Source organism: Cololabis saira, chromosome 23 (genome assembly GCF_033807715.1).
Source record: "Cololabis saira isolate AMF1-May2022 chromosome 23, fColSai1.1, whole genome shotgun sequence".
NCBI classification, from domain to species: domain Eukaryota; kingdom Metazoa; phylum Chordata; class Actinopteri; order Beloniformes; family Belonidae; genus Cololabis; species Cololabis saira.
The window spans coordinates 23,973,921-23,991,353 of NC_084609.1; the positions used below are offsets into that span (position 1 = coordinate 23,973,921).

Here is a 17,433-nt window from a genome sequence, read left to right on the forward strand (position 1 = left end):
CATACTTGATCTGTTAGTTCCTATGAAGCTCCCAGACCCCTGAGGTTCATCTGGATCTGGTTTGTTGTGGTTCCAGAACCAGAACCAAGCAAGGTGAGGCAGCGTTCAGTTATTCTGCTCCTCACCGGTGGAACAAACTTCCTGTAGACCTGAGGTCTGCTCCAACTGTCAGCTCCTTCAAATCAGGCCTAAAAACATTACTGTTTACTGGAGCGTACTCTTAAATTAAATACTTACCTGCTGGACTCTACTGCCCTTACTTGTGCTTTTTATTATTTTTACCTTTTTTTCTTATAATTTTATTTCATTTATTTGTTATGTATTTGTCTACTTTAATTGTGTCTTGCTGCTTTTAATGTTGATGTAAAGCACTTTGAATTACCTTGTGTTGAATTGTGTCTTACAAATAAACTTGTCTTGCCTTGCCTTGCCTAAAGAGGAAGCGTCTCTATGCCTTCCATAAATGTCCTTATACATGCCTATTGTCATACAGCTCGTAGTTGTGGGAGCAGAATTCCCAAAGTTCTGTATATGGTACGAGATGTCATCACATCCTAACAATATGTGCCTGAAAATTGAAAAGAAAAGGAAAGAATACAAAAGAAATGAAAAAAATCTCATGGAGTTGTTATAATGAGGTAGGCCAAGAATATGATGATGATAATGATTATCAATATATCTTTATTGTATATTGATTATCATTATTATTACTAGAAGTGCTAGAATAGCCGTTGGTGTATTGGTGTTTACATCATTTTGAACTAACTATTTCAAAAATAGCCAATATATGCTATTTCTACCCTCAACCTGATGAGAATAAACAGAATATTCGGGAGTGGGGGCCAGTGGGGGGTTCAACATCTATGATTCTGTGTCTGTTCCGCTGGATAGAGACATGCAAAATAAAAGGCCATGAGCTCCCACTCTGTTTAGATTTGCGTTGACTGTAAAAGTTATGCCTTCTTTTAAGGTGGCAAAGCTTGAATAACATGTCTGTGGTTTTGTATTATAACAAAATATTTAGATTGTATCTCTCTTATCTAAACTTATTTCAGTTGAAATTTTGTTTTTATTTAATTTCCAGTACTTTACTAGTTAACTTTGTTAATGAATGCGTTGTGAATAAACTACATATGATTGGCATCACTAAACCTACATTTAACCCTCACATACACATCCAGAAACCGGACAATTAACAGACTCACTAGTTTTATTCAAGTCATTACCTTTATCACAATTACTTTTATAGTTAATTTTAAATTAACAGCTAAACCTGTAAATTAATAGAATTCACGGGTAAACAAACATTGTATTAATCTTTAAATAGAAAGACAGTCTTTGATTACAAAAGCTAGCAATATATTTGATCAAATGTCATATACAGGTACTTCCACTGACGTTGCTGCTAAGAGACTGTAGAAGGGAATAGTTCAGTTTAAAAACAAAACCGAGTCAGTCATCTTCCTCCTAAGCGATCTTGGTGATAATCCCCTTCCAGCTGACTGCACCGGCCAAACCTCCCGAAGAGAAAACACCGGGGCGAGCGAGGCTCGCTCTCCTCATGAGTTCATTACTCCCTACCAAAGTTTGAATGACAGGATTTGAAGAGCAAAACCAGTGACATCTCTGAGCGGCGACATGGAGAATCAACCTAGTTTACTAACGTCGACGCTTTTTCTGAAGCACAGAGAGGTAGAAGTTGGAATCAATCGTAATGTTTTTTCGTGGGAAGAAACTCAGGCGAAGAGAAAACGAGGCTCTGGCATTTCTGAAGCAGGTAAGTCAAACACACAAGAGCACTGCAAACAAAAAGGAGAGAGAAAACAAACAAGCGTCTAGCAGCTGTCTCGTCAACGCACTTGTTGTTATCAGGAACAGACACATGTTGCGGGTTAGGACAGGTCATGTTTTCCTGCGGAGGAGTCTGTGTTTTAACTCAAGAGCAGGAGACGTTTCCAGGCGCGTGTAATTACAAGCCTGTCCTTCCTATAAGCATCACGCAGGGATGACTGTTGTTTAATATGCTCCTCAGGTAGGAGGTTATTAATTAACCCATTATTACAATGGGAAATGGGATTCCTTCTTCAGTAAACACTTTGAAAAGATCCACAAGTGAGCTCTTTCAGAAACAAAAAGATGCTTGAGTTGTGTTTTTCTGCCCAAACGGAAGGAAGGAATCCCAAAATAACACAAAAAAGCATAATATTGAACTAAAGTTTTAAAAGATGACTCAAACAAAGTTGAGTAATGATTTCTTCCACTTCCATAAACTTTATCCACTTTATTCTGACAACAGCCAATAGTACATTGTGCTAGTTTTAAACCTTACCTCTAAACATCTATATTATCAGAATTTTACATAGACATCATTTATATCTGATTAGTACAATGCAATGTCACAAGGTCTTTTTTTTAGGCTGCAAAGTGAGTTTTGCTTATATTTCATTTCCTGGTGGTCAATTGCGGTATTGCACCTAAAACTATACACAGGAACCCTCATGCATATGGTCTGGGAATGCCAACCTGTTGCATATTTCTGGCAACAGGTTGCAACTGCATTATCCTCGATAACAGTACAGAATATTCAAATAAACCCTCAATCACTTATTTTAAATAATTTATCAACAATCACAGTGTTACTTTGATCCATTTCTGAACCCAGTTATGACAGTCTTGTTTCTTCCTGTGCTCATTTGATAATAGAAAAGGAGAAAAATAGTATATATTACATAAAGCCAGCTTTACGAAGCAATACAAAATATGCCTACATTTGTGTAATGTATATGTCAAAAACGAATTTTGCTTGCTGGCCTAACAGCAGCAAAAAAAGATAATAGCAGTAAGATGGAAACCACCACACACGCTTAACATCTCCCATTGGTATCTGACTTTTCTTGACATTATCTATCTGGAAATATCTACAGCCCCAATCCATAATTCAAAACATCAAAATATTTTATTTTGGTATATGGCAGCAGATAAAATTAAGGCCAAACTTGAAAGATGTATTTAAAATTGTTATAGACTACCTTGTTGCAGCTATCCTTGTCCAGTTTTTGATATTATTATGTTTTTCTTTATTATCAATTGTTGTCATTGAATGCTTAGGTCCAAGGGGTGGGTTTGGAAGGGGGTGAGAATATGTGTTAATGTTTGTTTAACATCATTGTGGATGCCACCGTTGATAATAAGAAAAACATGAATGATAAATAAAAACATTTGATCACAAGAAAAAACATACAGGAACGCTCAGAAGGTTTTTCTCTTTATGTCAAAATATCAGTTTGAGTTTAATTTTAAATGAATATTTGACTGTTTTTAAGAAGCATAGTGTAGCTCTTACAGTCCTGGTGAAATATACCTGAAGAAAAGTTGTTTCCAGAAACTATTGGACTCACTTCCTGGACAACTTTCACAACCCAACCAGACTAGGATCAACAAGATGTCCAAAATGCTGTCAGTCACTGTTGTTATGTTTTACAGTAAAAACCTGTTGATCAAAGGTGTCATTAACAATTCTGTACCCAGGTTGGTTGTCTTATACCCTCTTTAGTGGTTATAGTTTGTCCGGGTAATGGGGGACCCTATGAGGTGAGAATTGCAAAAGCTCTCATGGATTGCCTCACAAAGATATTTTAAACCCTTTATTTTTAAGTAGACAACACTTTGGAGGATTTGGAGAGAAATGGGGAGCTCGGTTAACTCGAAGCGTGAAGCTATAAAAGTTGAGCCAGTACTGTGTACCAGTTTGAAGTGAGACGGAGCTAAAATCCCAGTATCCACTGGTTTAATGGTCTCTTAATTTTTATTGTGGGTGTAAAATATCCATCCAAATACTTCCATAGTTTGCATTTACCAACTCTTATTTAATCCAGATGTTCTTATAGCCCCTCGAGACTAATGTTTGTTCACCTAGATGGGTTCCCTGGCGTGCAATTACGCTGCCATATCTGGGAGAGTGATTACAGCTGGCACGCCACACTTCAGTTTAAAGCTGCCCATTGACCTTCCCCAAAGTGGTATCAAGTGCCCGATAATAACCTGCCACAGAGACTTCCCTATATTCCATTAAGTCTTCAGTGTGGCTTCATCAAATCCCCCCCAGTGATCACTGTGACAAGAGTGGGTCAGTTTACGGAGGAGTTAGGACGCAGATAAGGACGCTTTGCCAATAAAACGATGTAGACAGTTTTATCACTGTTTAAAAGAAAAACAAAAAAAACAGAGAGAAATATTGTCACATCAATCACTGAGAACTGAACTTAAGGTTTAATGGCTAATAATACAAATCTCTTTGTTCTGGTCTTTAAGCAGATTTTGATTAACACGAGTAGTCAAGTTTATTTACTCTAACTGCTCGCAACAGGAAAGCCTCTGACGCTTGGGTACTCTCCGTAGCAAGATGTCCTTTTGTCTCTGCACTTCATGTTTTCCATGTTAACTTCACAAACATTCCACTTTCTCTTTGTGTGTCTGTGTTTACCTCAGCTTTAAAGCTGTGGACTCGCACGTCTTCTCTTCACGTGATGATTCACAATCACTAGACAAACAATACGTCCACTTTAAGCTCCTATTATGTCCTCATTCTTGTTTAGATTAAAGCATATGAACGTTATAATTATGTAGCTTCTGTAAATGTCTTAACATTGATTAGATGTCAGAGAAATATGGAAAAGCGTGGCTATTCCATAGCCAGAAAAATCCAGGCCGTTGCTACAGCAACAAAAAATAGAAAAAAATAATCATATGAGAATATCATGCAGCCTGACTTCACTTTGACAGACATAATTTTAATTGTTATTATTTTTATATCTGGCAATAGCTATAGTTGCATCTAACTGACACGCACGTGTCAAAACACTGCAAGGGATGACATGCATCAGTCTTGCCTCCGTATTTTGGTTTGTGCACCTTAAGTGGATGTCACCCGCTTGATATCTTAGGCCGACTTGGCCAGACAAGAGCATCAGTCGTTTAGACGTGTCAACAGGAATATGCAGGGAATTCTAGCCAGGAATGACAGCGGTTTGCTGTGAAGACTAAAGTAAGCAAACAAAAGCCAGTTACTGAGATTGATCCTGTATACGTGTAATACCCAAAGCACCTTGTCTGATGCCCAAGCAGCATGGAGAAACAAACAAACTAGAATAAATGTGCTTTCAAGAGCTTTGAATCATTACGTTGAGTGAGCAGTGTGTCCTCAGATGCTCTTAGCGCTTATATCACTTTCCCTTATACTTGACAAGCATCAGCAATATAAATCAGGGAGAGTAAATAGTAAAAAAAATACTTAAAAATAGGAAGAAATAGGATATCAGCCAATCAATCATTTCTATGGTGCTTTTATTTGCAGAAAAAAATCACAAAGTGGTCAGTTAAAATAAAAAAGTCAAGTTGCCCAGTCAACTAAAAGCTTAATATTTATATTATTTTTTTATTTAAAAAAGAAAAAAAATGGAGTGAAACTAAAAGCCACCTAGAATAAAAGTGTCTTTAACAGTTTTTTTTTTTTTTTTTCAGAAAACAACACTTATGAAGGTACAAAGGAAGTCAAATACATGATCTCCTCTAGTTTCATAACGAATTCTTGAGACTGATAAAAAGTTCTGACCTGAGGACCAAAGTGTGCGAGCTGGGGAATAAAGGGTTCAAAGGTCACATATACACTTTGTGGCAATTGGCCATTAAAATCTCTAAACATCGGTCCTAAAATTTTAAAATCAGTGCGTTGTTTGGCTGGCAGTCAGTGTAAAATCAGCCTCAAGACATCATCATTACTGACTTTACTTCATGCTTGTATTAAAACCTACATTTGGAAAGTTTAAAACATACAAAGCCAAATCATTTTGTGAGAACTGGTCTACAAAATGTCTAAAACCAGTACCAAGGCACAGCCGGGCTAATAGTTTACTATTATCTATGTCAACAGTAACATGTTAATGTTACTTTTTACGTTTTAATGGTTTACATCGTTTGCATGCATTTTTAAGCATATTAGCTCACTCTAGAAGAGTTTTAGCATTTTAGCACGCTAAACCAAGCTGCTAGCTCTGTATAGCGGATGCTATAGTATTTTAATGTAGTTTTACTTGATGAATGTTAGTTAAGTTGCAGTTTCAACCTGCACAAGAGAGAAATGGAAATCAAATGCCTCACTTTTCACTACATGAAGCTATGCTAGTTAGCTACGTTTCCTTTTTTTTACTAGTAGCCTACACACTCGATGGGGGGGGGGTGAAGTTGATACTCATAGTAACATATGTGAAACTGAAAAGCACATAGGCCTATGTTTTAATGTGTGTCTATACCTGTAAATTGAAAATAAAAAAGTCATTGCACTCCACTTAATTTAGATGAATGCTCAGTAGTCAGCTGCTTTATTACCGGCCCAGAGATCTGAGCAGGCTGCACAACACTGTCACTGTAAGTTTACATAGAAAAGTAAACCAGTACTACAGTAGGATTTAAATGGACAACTATACACACTGGAACTCTTGGCAACGTGAATATAGCGGTTTTGTGGCTGTTCCCCGCCGCCCTCCTGCTATACCTTCCACCTTGGTTGTTCTCTTTTCCCCATCTGTTTGCCTAAGTATTGGCTCAACAAACACCATTGTGCCTGGGAGAAATCCACATGTCTTGTTTGACAGCTCACTGCCATGTGTACCCAGGCAGATCTGTGCTTTGTAATCTAAAGCCGGTGCTCAATGCACAGGCCTGTCTGTGTGCTGAGAGACAGCTGCAAAGGGAGGGAAAGAGCTACGGAGAAATGAACACTGCCAGGAAACGACAGCTGGAGATTGGGTAAACTCTGCAGGTTTTATGCTGCATCACTGACTGCATTACGGGACCTTTTGGTGCATTGATTGCGATTATTTACCTGGGTCTTGGGTAATAAGAACAGGACCCCTCAAGTTAATTACACCTGCATGCTGGTATGTTTTGTGGTTTGAAATGTAATCCTGCAATTTTAATACACAGCAGAGACAGGCTTTTTAAAAGCAACAACGTTTTATCAGTCTCTCACCCTCAGTTAAATCTTCTCTCATGCATTGCACTCACGTTAAATGTCATTTAATAAGCATAATGTTCAGTACTTTAAAACAGAACGAGATTGACACTAAAAAAACACTGTGAGAAAAAGTAACAAACCCAAGCTTTTCCTTAAGCTTTCGGCAGCTTGTCTCGCAACAGCATGTCAGAGCCAAAACCGCAGTAACAGTAAAGGAATTACAAACGGATCCACTGCGTACAGGGAGGTGTGCAGAGAACAAAAGCAGAATATGAGGATGACAGCTTGTTGCTGTCAGAAGGAGCTGGGCGCTGTGTTCTCAGAGATAATGTTCGCACAAACATAAACACAAAGTGTCCGGAGCCAGCAGAGGACTTCATGAGACATGACACATTAAGATCGAAGCGGTCGCAGCTGACGTAAATCTGTCTTGCACGTCACTTTGTTTGGCCTTTGAGCTGATGACAGAGTGTCCGCCGTTGGGTCAGTTCAAGCCCCGAGGGTGTGATGAGGAATGCAGATCTTACACTGATGTGAAGCGCTGTGTAAGCGCCGCATCAGCGGTGGAATCTTGTCCGATGGGATGCCGCCCTGTTTCAGGGAAAGCAAAATGAGCAGGATTAAATTACTTTGAACTTGTGTGCTTGTACGGACACAAACGGTGTGGTTTGTTCAACTTTGGTGGATTTAAACACGAAATTTCTACCTTTCACCCACAGCAAGAAGTCTTCTCAGAGCTGACCTTTTGAGAGAGGTTGAGAGTCCAAAAGGGAGCTGCTGTGTAGCCGTCTCCATTTTTTAAAATCATTTTTGATTAATCTGCCCATTGTTTTATTACCTAACTGCATTTTTATTAGGAAATGTCAAACGGTAGTGACAAATGGACCCCACGATTCATCAGAAAGGTTCTGCTTTGTCTCTGCAACATCCAAAACCCCCAAATATTCAGGTTTCACTTCTGTGTGACATCAGCTGACTGAGTTGTTGGAGTTCCAGGTCCAGCTCTGTGTGCGCTGTTGTGGTTACCGCAGTAGTTCACCACATGCTGTAATGATGTGTTGCTATGGGAATGTAATTTCCAAACACTGACAGTAGAAACTTTGACTTGCAAAAAAGGATGTCCTCAGGGTTTTCATTTCGGTGCGTAATGCAGCTCACCGGCCAGTGTTTAATATTGAGAAGGTGTGGCATACGTGGCATGAATGTTTCTGTCTGAGATTTGATGAATCTTTATTGGAAAAAAGCCCAAAGGCAACATGTGGCTTGCTAGTCAGGGGCAAGCCAGGAAATGAAGAAAGTTGCAGTTCCTTGCTTGACTCACTAGGAGCTAGTGGTTCCTAGAGTCAATATCCATCGACCGGCATATTAAATTCGCCAACTTTGCAACAGAAATAAACATACTTACAAGCTGGTTCAAAAAAGGCGTTGGATCCCTATAACTAGCTTTTACGTCCTTGACAACTACACAGGTGTGAATTTATATGTACCACATCTGCTAACATTATATAGAGCCACAAATGTGTGCATAATTAGCAATGTCGTCTTTGGATTTACAAGCTGTGATTCGCAGCCTGCAAATTTCTGTTATTGCACTAAATATGTGCAGTATTACAGGATGGATGTTCTGCTTTCTATCTATTGTTTTATATTAATGTATACAGTTTTAAGTTAAGCAGGACAGGTTTCCGTGTAAGAAAGATACTTATTTTATTCAGTTAATTTTGTTATTTTCTATTAAAGTGTATTGCTGGATAATTATTTGTTTTCCATGTGTTCATGGCATTCAGAAACATGCATGTAGTTCAATTCAGGTTCGAGTCAAATAGTTAAAAAGTCGTTTCACTCACAAAAGCTAAAAATATTCACCACGCCAGGAAGGGTGAAGGCAATTGGGTTGGCCGGCCCTGCAGATGAGGTGTCCCTTATTTATTTTTCAGGGAGTTGGAGACCCTAGCTGTGAATCAGCTCCTCTCATTTTAGCTTCGTAGCAGCTTCAGTGAAGTTGATTTCTGAACTGTGAATAAATACCTAACAGAGACTAGTCAGTCTCCTTTAAAAAAAATACGATGGGTTGTTGTGCAGTTGACTGTAATAAGAGATCACTGCGACCTGTTTTGGGTTGGCCTGCAAGGGTTTGAAGGTGAAGCTTAGCGAAACAGCCTGAAGCAGCAGTTCTCACTCCTGCTTGAGCGAGCCAGAGCTGACCAGCATTTTCCACCTTTAGCTCGCCTGCTACCTCTTGAAGGAGCTGGGTCTTCCAGTTGAGCAACCTTTGCATCAGGTCATTTCAGGCTCTTACAAGTTGACCGACCGGACCAGAAGCCAACAGGTAGCTGATATGGCTCGGCCACATTTGGCTACCGGTTGCTACCGGCTGGTAAACCTGCAGATCCCAGTGGAACTTCACTAGTCCTCAGATCAGCTTTTACTGCAATCGTTTTAGATGTTGTTTGGAACCGACATCAGAAATGAAAATGTTTGAACAGATGATTTGATGAGATTTAACAGTAGTAAGTAATCTAAAAAGCTTCCAGACCTGCTTGTAACACCCATTTGCCCATTGTTGGATTACGTGGGTTCTGCAGTGTCCGTCCCTTACAATACAGCACTGTGCAGGGAGACGAAGAGATGAAAGCAGCCCTCAGGACCACAGTGGGAGACATCACAGGCTGCTTTGTCCAGTCCTTTTTATACGGTCGATGTTAAAACGGTGGCCACTCTTGCTCAAGATCACTGTTATTAGTCACACAGAATGAGGTCTGGGATTATCCTCCTAAAATAACCACTGACCTCCTGATATAAGACACCATCTTTATGCTAATATATGTCTCTCTAAAGTCCCACTAAATGCCTCGGCCTTAATAATGCCTTTCCAGATATCTAAGGAGGCACAACTGCAGCATTTGTGCATTTCTTTAATGGCCTCAAATTCTTGATTGGTTTCTTAATATAAGGTGGGTGAGTGAAGACACTGAAATCTATTTCCTTTGTACTTGCGTCTGATAAGTGAAGTTTCGAGAAAATAATACTTTACTGGCTGAAGTGTTGGTGCGCTTTATGGTTTGGTAATAAATCTGCATCGTGACGTATTCAGATATGAACCTTTTGTCCACCAACGAGTTCATTTCTGGTCGACTTTTACTGAACTTGTGTGTCAAAGCTCTTCTTCATAGCTCTCGAATTACAGGACAGATAGTATTTCTACCAAAACAGATGAATCTAACTGACCTCTTACGCTCCATTATGTTAATATAAAGATCTTTATACTCTCAGATGAATGAATGCTGACTTTATAGTCTTCAAAGCAGAAGAAAGGTCACTTGAGTGGCCTTTATATTTAATGATTTGTTCCTGGATTGGTATAAAAGAGTAATAAAAGAAAGAAAGATCCCACTTAGTTACAGTAGGTAGGGTCAGGCATCAGGCATCACTTTCTGTACAAATGGATAAGAGCCTGTGAACAGTGAGAAACCGATGTGAATAGATTGCATTCAAACAGGGCTTTTCCAGTGTTGTGGCCACCTCTAAGCCCTTTTACAGCACAATTCACCCATTTATACACCCCTACATCCATTGGCCCAACAGGGCTGGGGGTTCAGTGGGGTTCAGCGTCTTGCTCAAGGATCCGTGGACCCAAGGCGCTTGGGAATGACCCACCGGGTCTCTTGGTACACAGCTGCTGATACACCACAGCTTCCTACATTTGTACTGGAAGCAAAACTCCGCGAGCTGATCCTCCTCTTACGTTACAGAGCTCATTACAGTGCAGATGTTAATCCATCTCACATGGTGTCGGTGGAAACCAGTGGCTCCCTGAGCCCGGAGGGCTCGGATGTTTTGGGAAAGGCTCTGAATTTGCCAGAGCCGGAGATTATATTCACACTCAGGGCAAAGCAAAACAAAGCCTTTCCCTGAACGTGAGCTCCAGAGCTCCAGATCACAGCGGTGTTAGTAAGCCATTGTAAACGTGTCCGCTTGTACTCGTTTCATGAGATTGTCTCGTTGAGCTTGACCTAATTCCCAAGGCAGCTAATTTAAGCCTCTCATGGGAAGAAGACCGAACTAAAAGCAGATACAGTATTTGTATCCTCATCCTTTTACACATTCCTGTGTTGTAAACATTCAGCTGGATCAACCTACATGTAGCATACATGAAGCCAAAGTCTGGACTCCATTTCTGCTTCAAAAGATTTGATCTAAATTAAATTAAACTCCCTATAATGAAGTAAAATTTGTACTATTTAATTCAAAGGAGTTTACACAGATGGAGAAATGCCAATGAATATTTAAAAAAAGATGTTTTAAAAACACTATGGATAAGATTCAAGGTTTCACAGATAAGTGGAGATACAAAAAGACACATGGACACAGTTTGAACGAAGTCAAACAAATCTCAGAAAATAGGAAAGAGCTACCCAGGCTGTTTAATGGGCCTTTATATAGAACGTGACACAGTTTCCTGCAGTGTTGATAACATGTTTGTGAGATGTTTTGGTGAAAAATGCTGCAAAGATCCGCTACAAGACATCCTTTTTAAGCCAAGTTTTTATACCTCTTTTCATTGCTGCTAGTTTTTGGCTTTATTAGATATATTTGCATACTTTATTGTAGATTTGGGGACTTATTTTTGATTTATCAGCCTGTAAAGCACTTTCGTCAACAGAGGTTGTCAAAAATGTACTATATGAAATAAACTTGATGTGACTTGGCTGTAGAGTGGAGCTTCCTCTTCTGCAGGGTCTGCCTGTTTTGAGATTGATCCTACAGCTTTGTGCTTTCATGCAAACATAAAGACCAACAATAAACCGTGAGTCATGTTTTACTGTACAAGAGTCTAGCTCGAGAGGTCACACGTACATACACCAACCTGACAGAAAACACTTCACTGGAGATTTTATTGGCAAATCTATCCATGTCCTCTGTTTGCAGTTCAGCCTCAGACAGCAGGCCCAGTTTTATTGTAAAATGTGCTGAATTGACCCACGTTAAGCGATCACACCACAGATTGGAACATTTAATGGCCAGTTAGCAGGCCTTAGACAAATAAAAGTCAGTCTGTAGATCCTGAGTCTAATGTTGCTGTTTATGACACATTCATTTTAACGTGTCTTAAACATGATCTACTTCATGTGATGGATCACAGGGGAATAATATCGGCTCCATTTATTTGTTTTTTTTAAATATGGCAGAGACTACTCAGGCCAAAGGTAGTGTTTGATGTGACTGCAGAAAACAATACGTACAAAAAGGCTAAAGATACGAACCTACTTCAAGCAGCAGTTCTGGTACAGTAGTAAATATACTATGAATGCACATGCTACCATGAATGCTACTATATCCTTACATTTACTAACCAATACAAATGGGCTTGCCAGCAATTCTCCTAAGGACTGAGAGCTTGTTACTCCCTGAGAAGATGCAGCACTTAGGTAGAACATTAATTGAATTCCATTTAGTTTGAAATGTAAAAATGACAATAACAACCGGTTGCATCACTAGAAGAATAAACAGTAATATATAGAGCAAAGAAAACATAATAGAAATAGATGCACGGGGCAATTTATATTATTATTTTTAGCCCTTTTTTATTTCATTTTTATAATGTTGCCAGAAAAAAACTAAAAGACAGCACGAGCATACAGTGAGAGAACTGCACACAGCGTGCTAGACTGTGCTTTGATAACACACTGCAACTAGGCGATGGGTTTGTTTGCAAAGCTGCAAGAAACACAAATGTAAAGCAGACGCAGGACCATTACCGTTAGCGTTGAAGCGTTAGCACTGAAATTAATCTTGCAGAACCTGTCGTCTGTTTCGTCAAAAATGTCAACACCTCTTTCATATGTCAGCGCGTCCTTGGGAGAGATGCTGATCCACACTTTTCCTCTGATGCGTTCATTGTTGTGTGATTCTATGCAATGCAAAAAAAACTGCTTAGACTCTTTAAAAAGTCTGTATGAATGTGTTTGAAGGTTGAGTGTGGTTAGGCTTGTAGAGTAAAAGCTTTTTTGAGTCATCAAAGTAGAAAAGCAGTGTTTCAATACACTCAATTCACCATGTGCAATAATCTCCAAACATCATTAACATTTACCCCAGTTAGCTCATAAAAGCAATTACAGTAACCAAACAGTTAACTGTACACACACACAATTTCATTTGACATTACCTTTAGTAATTTATAAAAGCCTTCCTCAGGCTCATTTGTTTAATTGAGGAACTTTGAATCTCCTATCTTAGGATTGATGTTTGCACTCTCCATTTAAGAGGTGACAAAAAGGGATTTTGACTCATATGAGATCAAATATATTTTATTTTATATGCATATCCCTGGTGATCTCTGTGCACAGCTTGTCAAAATAGTGATACTATTAATACAATTAGTGTAACACTTTCCCTAACAGCCTTACAGAGTGTTTTACAGGAAATGATAATGAGTTTAGTTAGATGGATGTTCAGAAGACTGCGACCATTTTTAAATGCCTCATAAATATATAAAGCAGTGCTGCAGAGAAAGGTTTGAGGAAGTGATTTGAGGAACAGTGGGCCTCTGTTCATGAGGTGAGAGTTAGAGGGTTTGTATGAAAAAGATTTAGTCTCATTTTGTCGTAAACTGTGACTTGGGAATTGTTAGCGAGGCACTACCTGTGGGCACTATGAAAGGGATCAGTCAGTAAGTCTTTAGATCTTTTTAAAGCTGTTTAAGGCTTTGAAGGCGAGCAATAAGATTTTAAAGGCCTTTTAAGAAAATCTAACAGGTTGTCAGTGCAGGGAGGCAAGCATGGGGGGATGAGCGTGTGCTTTTTAGTCTTGATAATTAGTCTTGATGAAGCATTTGGAACCAAATGAGATGATAAAGGGAGCCCTGACTAAAACTGCGTACAGTAATTTATGGTAGTGTGAATACATTAAACCATACAACATTTTAGAAGTCTCCATTTAAGATATTAAAAACAAGATGACTTGCCAAGTTTAGAAGCAACAGGAGTGAAAGAATTTTGCAGATCACACATATTTGGGAGGCTTTTGGGTTTTTTCCATTTTTTTTGTCATTTTCCTAGCGATGGCAATGTACACTATGGTCTTGAATAAGCCAGCAAAGAGGCAGCATCTAAATCGATAACAACAGAGGGTACACCACCACCAAGCTGAGCTTAATTACTCTCCACCCATCCATTAACCTCCACTTATAAGGGGTTTGGGTCATCGGGGGAGCAGCCCTAAGCAGAGAAGCTCAGACCTTCCACTCAAATGCTACTTCCTCCAGCTCTTCTGGGATAACAAGGCATTCCCTGGGCAATTACATTTAAAAATTCAATTCAAACATGCTTTATTAATCCCTGAAGGAAATTCATTGTTGTGGTTGTGATTATTTAATGATTTAAGTCTCTTCAGAGGTTTATTGTAGAGGCGTATTGTTGTGGGCAGGAAGGATCTTCTGTGGTGGTCTGTGTTGTAGCAGTTTTAAAAGAAAAAGCCTCTGACTAAAGACATTCTGCTGGTGAATTACTGTATTGTGAAGAGGATGCTCAGCATTAGCCATGATCTCATTTATTTTATGAAATACCCTTATCCACAATTGGAGTAATTCTCACCAGTGTCTCCATGTTTGCCTTCTTCCAGCTGGACAGGCCCTAAACATCTCACCACAGAGGCTTCTAAGAGGCATCTTAAACAGATTTTAACCACCTCTTTTGGCTTCTTTCACTCTTCTAAACATCCTGTAGAGATGATTCATTTCAGATGCATGTATTTTCAAACCCCTTGTTTTGTTTACTACTCAGACTATTGGTCAGGGTAGCAACACGGTATCTTGCCTTTTCGCTCAGGTCTCGCTTCGTAACAATAGGCTGAACAAAATGCAGAATCTGCATTCCTGCAGAGGCTGCACCGATCTGTCAGTTGATTTCCAGTCCATTCTTTCCCAACTCGCGAACATGACCCCAAGGTACCAATTACCATTCTTGAATCATGACGGAGGGGTAGGCATGCCCCAGTGATCTCAGGAGCAATGTTGTCTGTGGCAGTTGCCCCAATCTCCCAAGCCAACCTGGGCATGGGAGATAGGCCAGAGCAAGGGCAATCTGATTGACTCGTATAGATACTGAAAAGGCAAGAGCTTAGGATCCCTCACCTGGACAAGGAATACCCGGACCTGGGGAAGGGCTCGTCGCAAGTGTTTGGTGATCTTTGCCCAATGGAATCCTGCTGGGCTCAGCCTGAACAAGCCACATACATTTTCCTTCATGTAGGCTTACCACCTGCAGTGGGGGCTATATGGGTCAGGTGTAATACATTTTGGGCAGTAGCCAAAGGTGTGGGCCTTGATGTGATAACTCTGGGCTGCTGGAGCTGGTTTGGAACATAAAGATGTACTGAGTACTGTCAAACTTTCTATTAAAGAGATATGAATATTGTAAACACGGATCTGAACTCTATAGTCCAACTCAAGATTTTAAACTACCATATTGAAGGCAGAACTTCAATCTAAATGAATTCAAATCTTCTATGTCTTCATCCTGCAGTAGGTTATTAGTCACTGGGACAAGTGGTGCCTCTGTGCTGTGAAGTACTCTGAATAGAATAGAATCCTTTTATTGTCACTGTAAACATTGTTTCCAACATCGCTGTAAAAATCTGTTTAGCAGATGAATGGATGATTGAAACTTAAAAATCCTGTTTATTATATACATTTTATATATATATACTGTATATATATAAACTGTGCACAGAAGACTTTCTAGAATCTAGAAGCTTTGAAGAAAAAGACTGTTTGGAGATTGGATTGTAGTTAATTAAAGATGCAGGGTCCAAATTAGACTTCTTTAGCAGCGAATAAACAATAGCATGCTTAACGTTTTAAAAAGGACCAAAGGCAGCACAATTATTAAAAGGGATGACTGTGGAAATGACTTACATAAGCAGCATAGTGGGATTCATAGTTGTTAGCTGCAGCCCTAAAGTCAAACTAGGGAAGCAATAAGTGTTGCCCAGGATGTAGAGCTGTGTAATTACTCTGAAATAATTGCGGAAATGCAAGCTAGACCTCATGTTATCCTTAATGATACCAGTCGGCCTTATCTGAGTTCTCAAGCGTCCGCGCTGCTTTTTCAGCACCAAAACAAGCATTCAAATGCTCCTCCATAGGCCGAACAAGTTCGAGGCCTTCCAAAATATAACCTTTTCCTTCAGTTCCTGTAAAGCTGACTTTTTGCAGATAGCGGACCGCTTGGGCTCACTGCGACGCACTGAGGCCTGTGGTGTGAATCAGCGGCACTCACTGGCTCACCGCCAGTGCCAAGATTCTTTTCAAGCACAAAGAAAAGTATGTCAGCGCAGTACAGAGAGGATCTGCCTTGTATGGCAGACGGCTTAACGTGAAGCTTAGGGACTGCACTGAGCTAAAAAGTAGGGAGTTTGTGTGTGGGTCTCAGTTTTGTGTGTGTGTGTGTGTGTGTGTGTGTGTGTGTGTGGTGAGGGGATTATGTGTTTATGCCTCTCTGAGTGTGTGTGTGGCAGGGTTATTGGAGCAGTGTTAGAAAGCGGGAACATCGGCTATTATTTCCTGCTCCTTAACCAACACACTGGATATTGTTGTTTGGACTAACTTTGAACAAGTTTTCCAGAGAAACACTCCGGACACCATTTGCTTAATAGTCTAGAAGGCGTGGTGCATTTTTCATAATTTTAAATTTGATGCAAATAAACTTATTTCGACAATATCCACCCAGTTCTCCAGCACAGCTTGGTAGTGCCAGAAGTTTAAACAGCAAATGCAGAATTTTGTGATGCGTTATCTCAAACCTTCAACTGTTAAAATCTCGATTTCATGTTGTTGTCGCTATCAAAATGCAGCTTTTCACCAAAGCTAATCTGCTTTGATTTATCTGTCTATGCTTGCTGGGCATTTTTGACAGGTTCGAACATCGTCCTGCATGCGGCCTGTCGGTTTTGTCAATAAATCTCAGTGATACATGTTACTATCAGTGTAGCAAGCTGCACAAGAGAAAACAACGGCAAAAGTACTGTAGATGAGTCTCCGCTATCTCTACTTGCCACAACCTGATGCACACGCATATACTGAAACCAACTGGACACCCAATAAACTTCCTCAATTTCCTTATCAGATACTCACAACATGTGCTCCTAAAGCTCTTTGCTCCATGTGAGCCATTTTTCAACAAAGGCACACTGACATTACAGTGGAAAGGTCTAAGGTGGTCTGATATTTGTTATTTTAGCTAACATGGATGCTACATAGGAAAACGATAAAGATGGCTGGAGTACGTTGTACAAAATTCACAGCCATCGTGGACAGGAGTGGGAATTAATAGTTTATGCAAAAGAATAGTAATAGCCTCAGGAGCATCAGGAAAGCTCTATACTTTGAAGTCTGGGGTCGACTTGTTTGCTACTTTAAAAGA

At 39.7% G+C, this 17,433-nt stretch overlaps 1 protein-coding gene across 1 annotated transcript in view; it reads left to right on the forward strand.

Annotated features, from left to right (window-relative positions):
* Positions 1-1,502: 1,502 nt before the first annotated feature.
* Positions 1,503-17,433, forward strand: part of cerk (ceramide kinase) — a 55,128-nt gene continuing 39,197 nt past the window's right edge. The window contains exon 1 of the mRNA XM_061714590.1: positions 1,503-1,777. Coding sequence (XP_061570574.1) covers positions 1,639-1,777 — 139 coding nt within the window. The 5' untranslated portion in view covers positions 1,503-1,638. The remainder of the gene's footprint in view (positions 1,778-17,433) is intronic.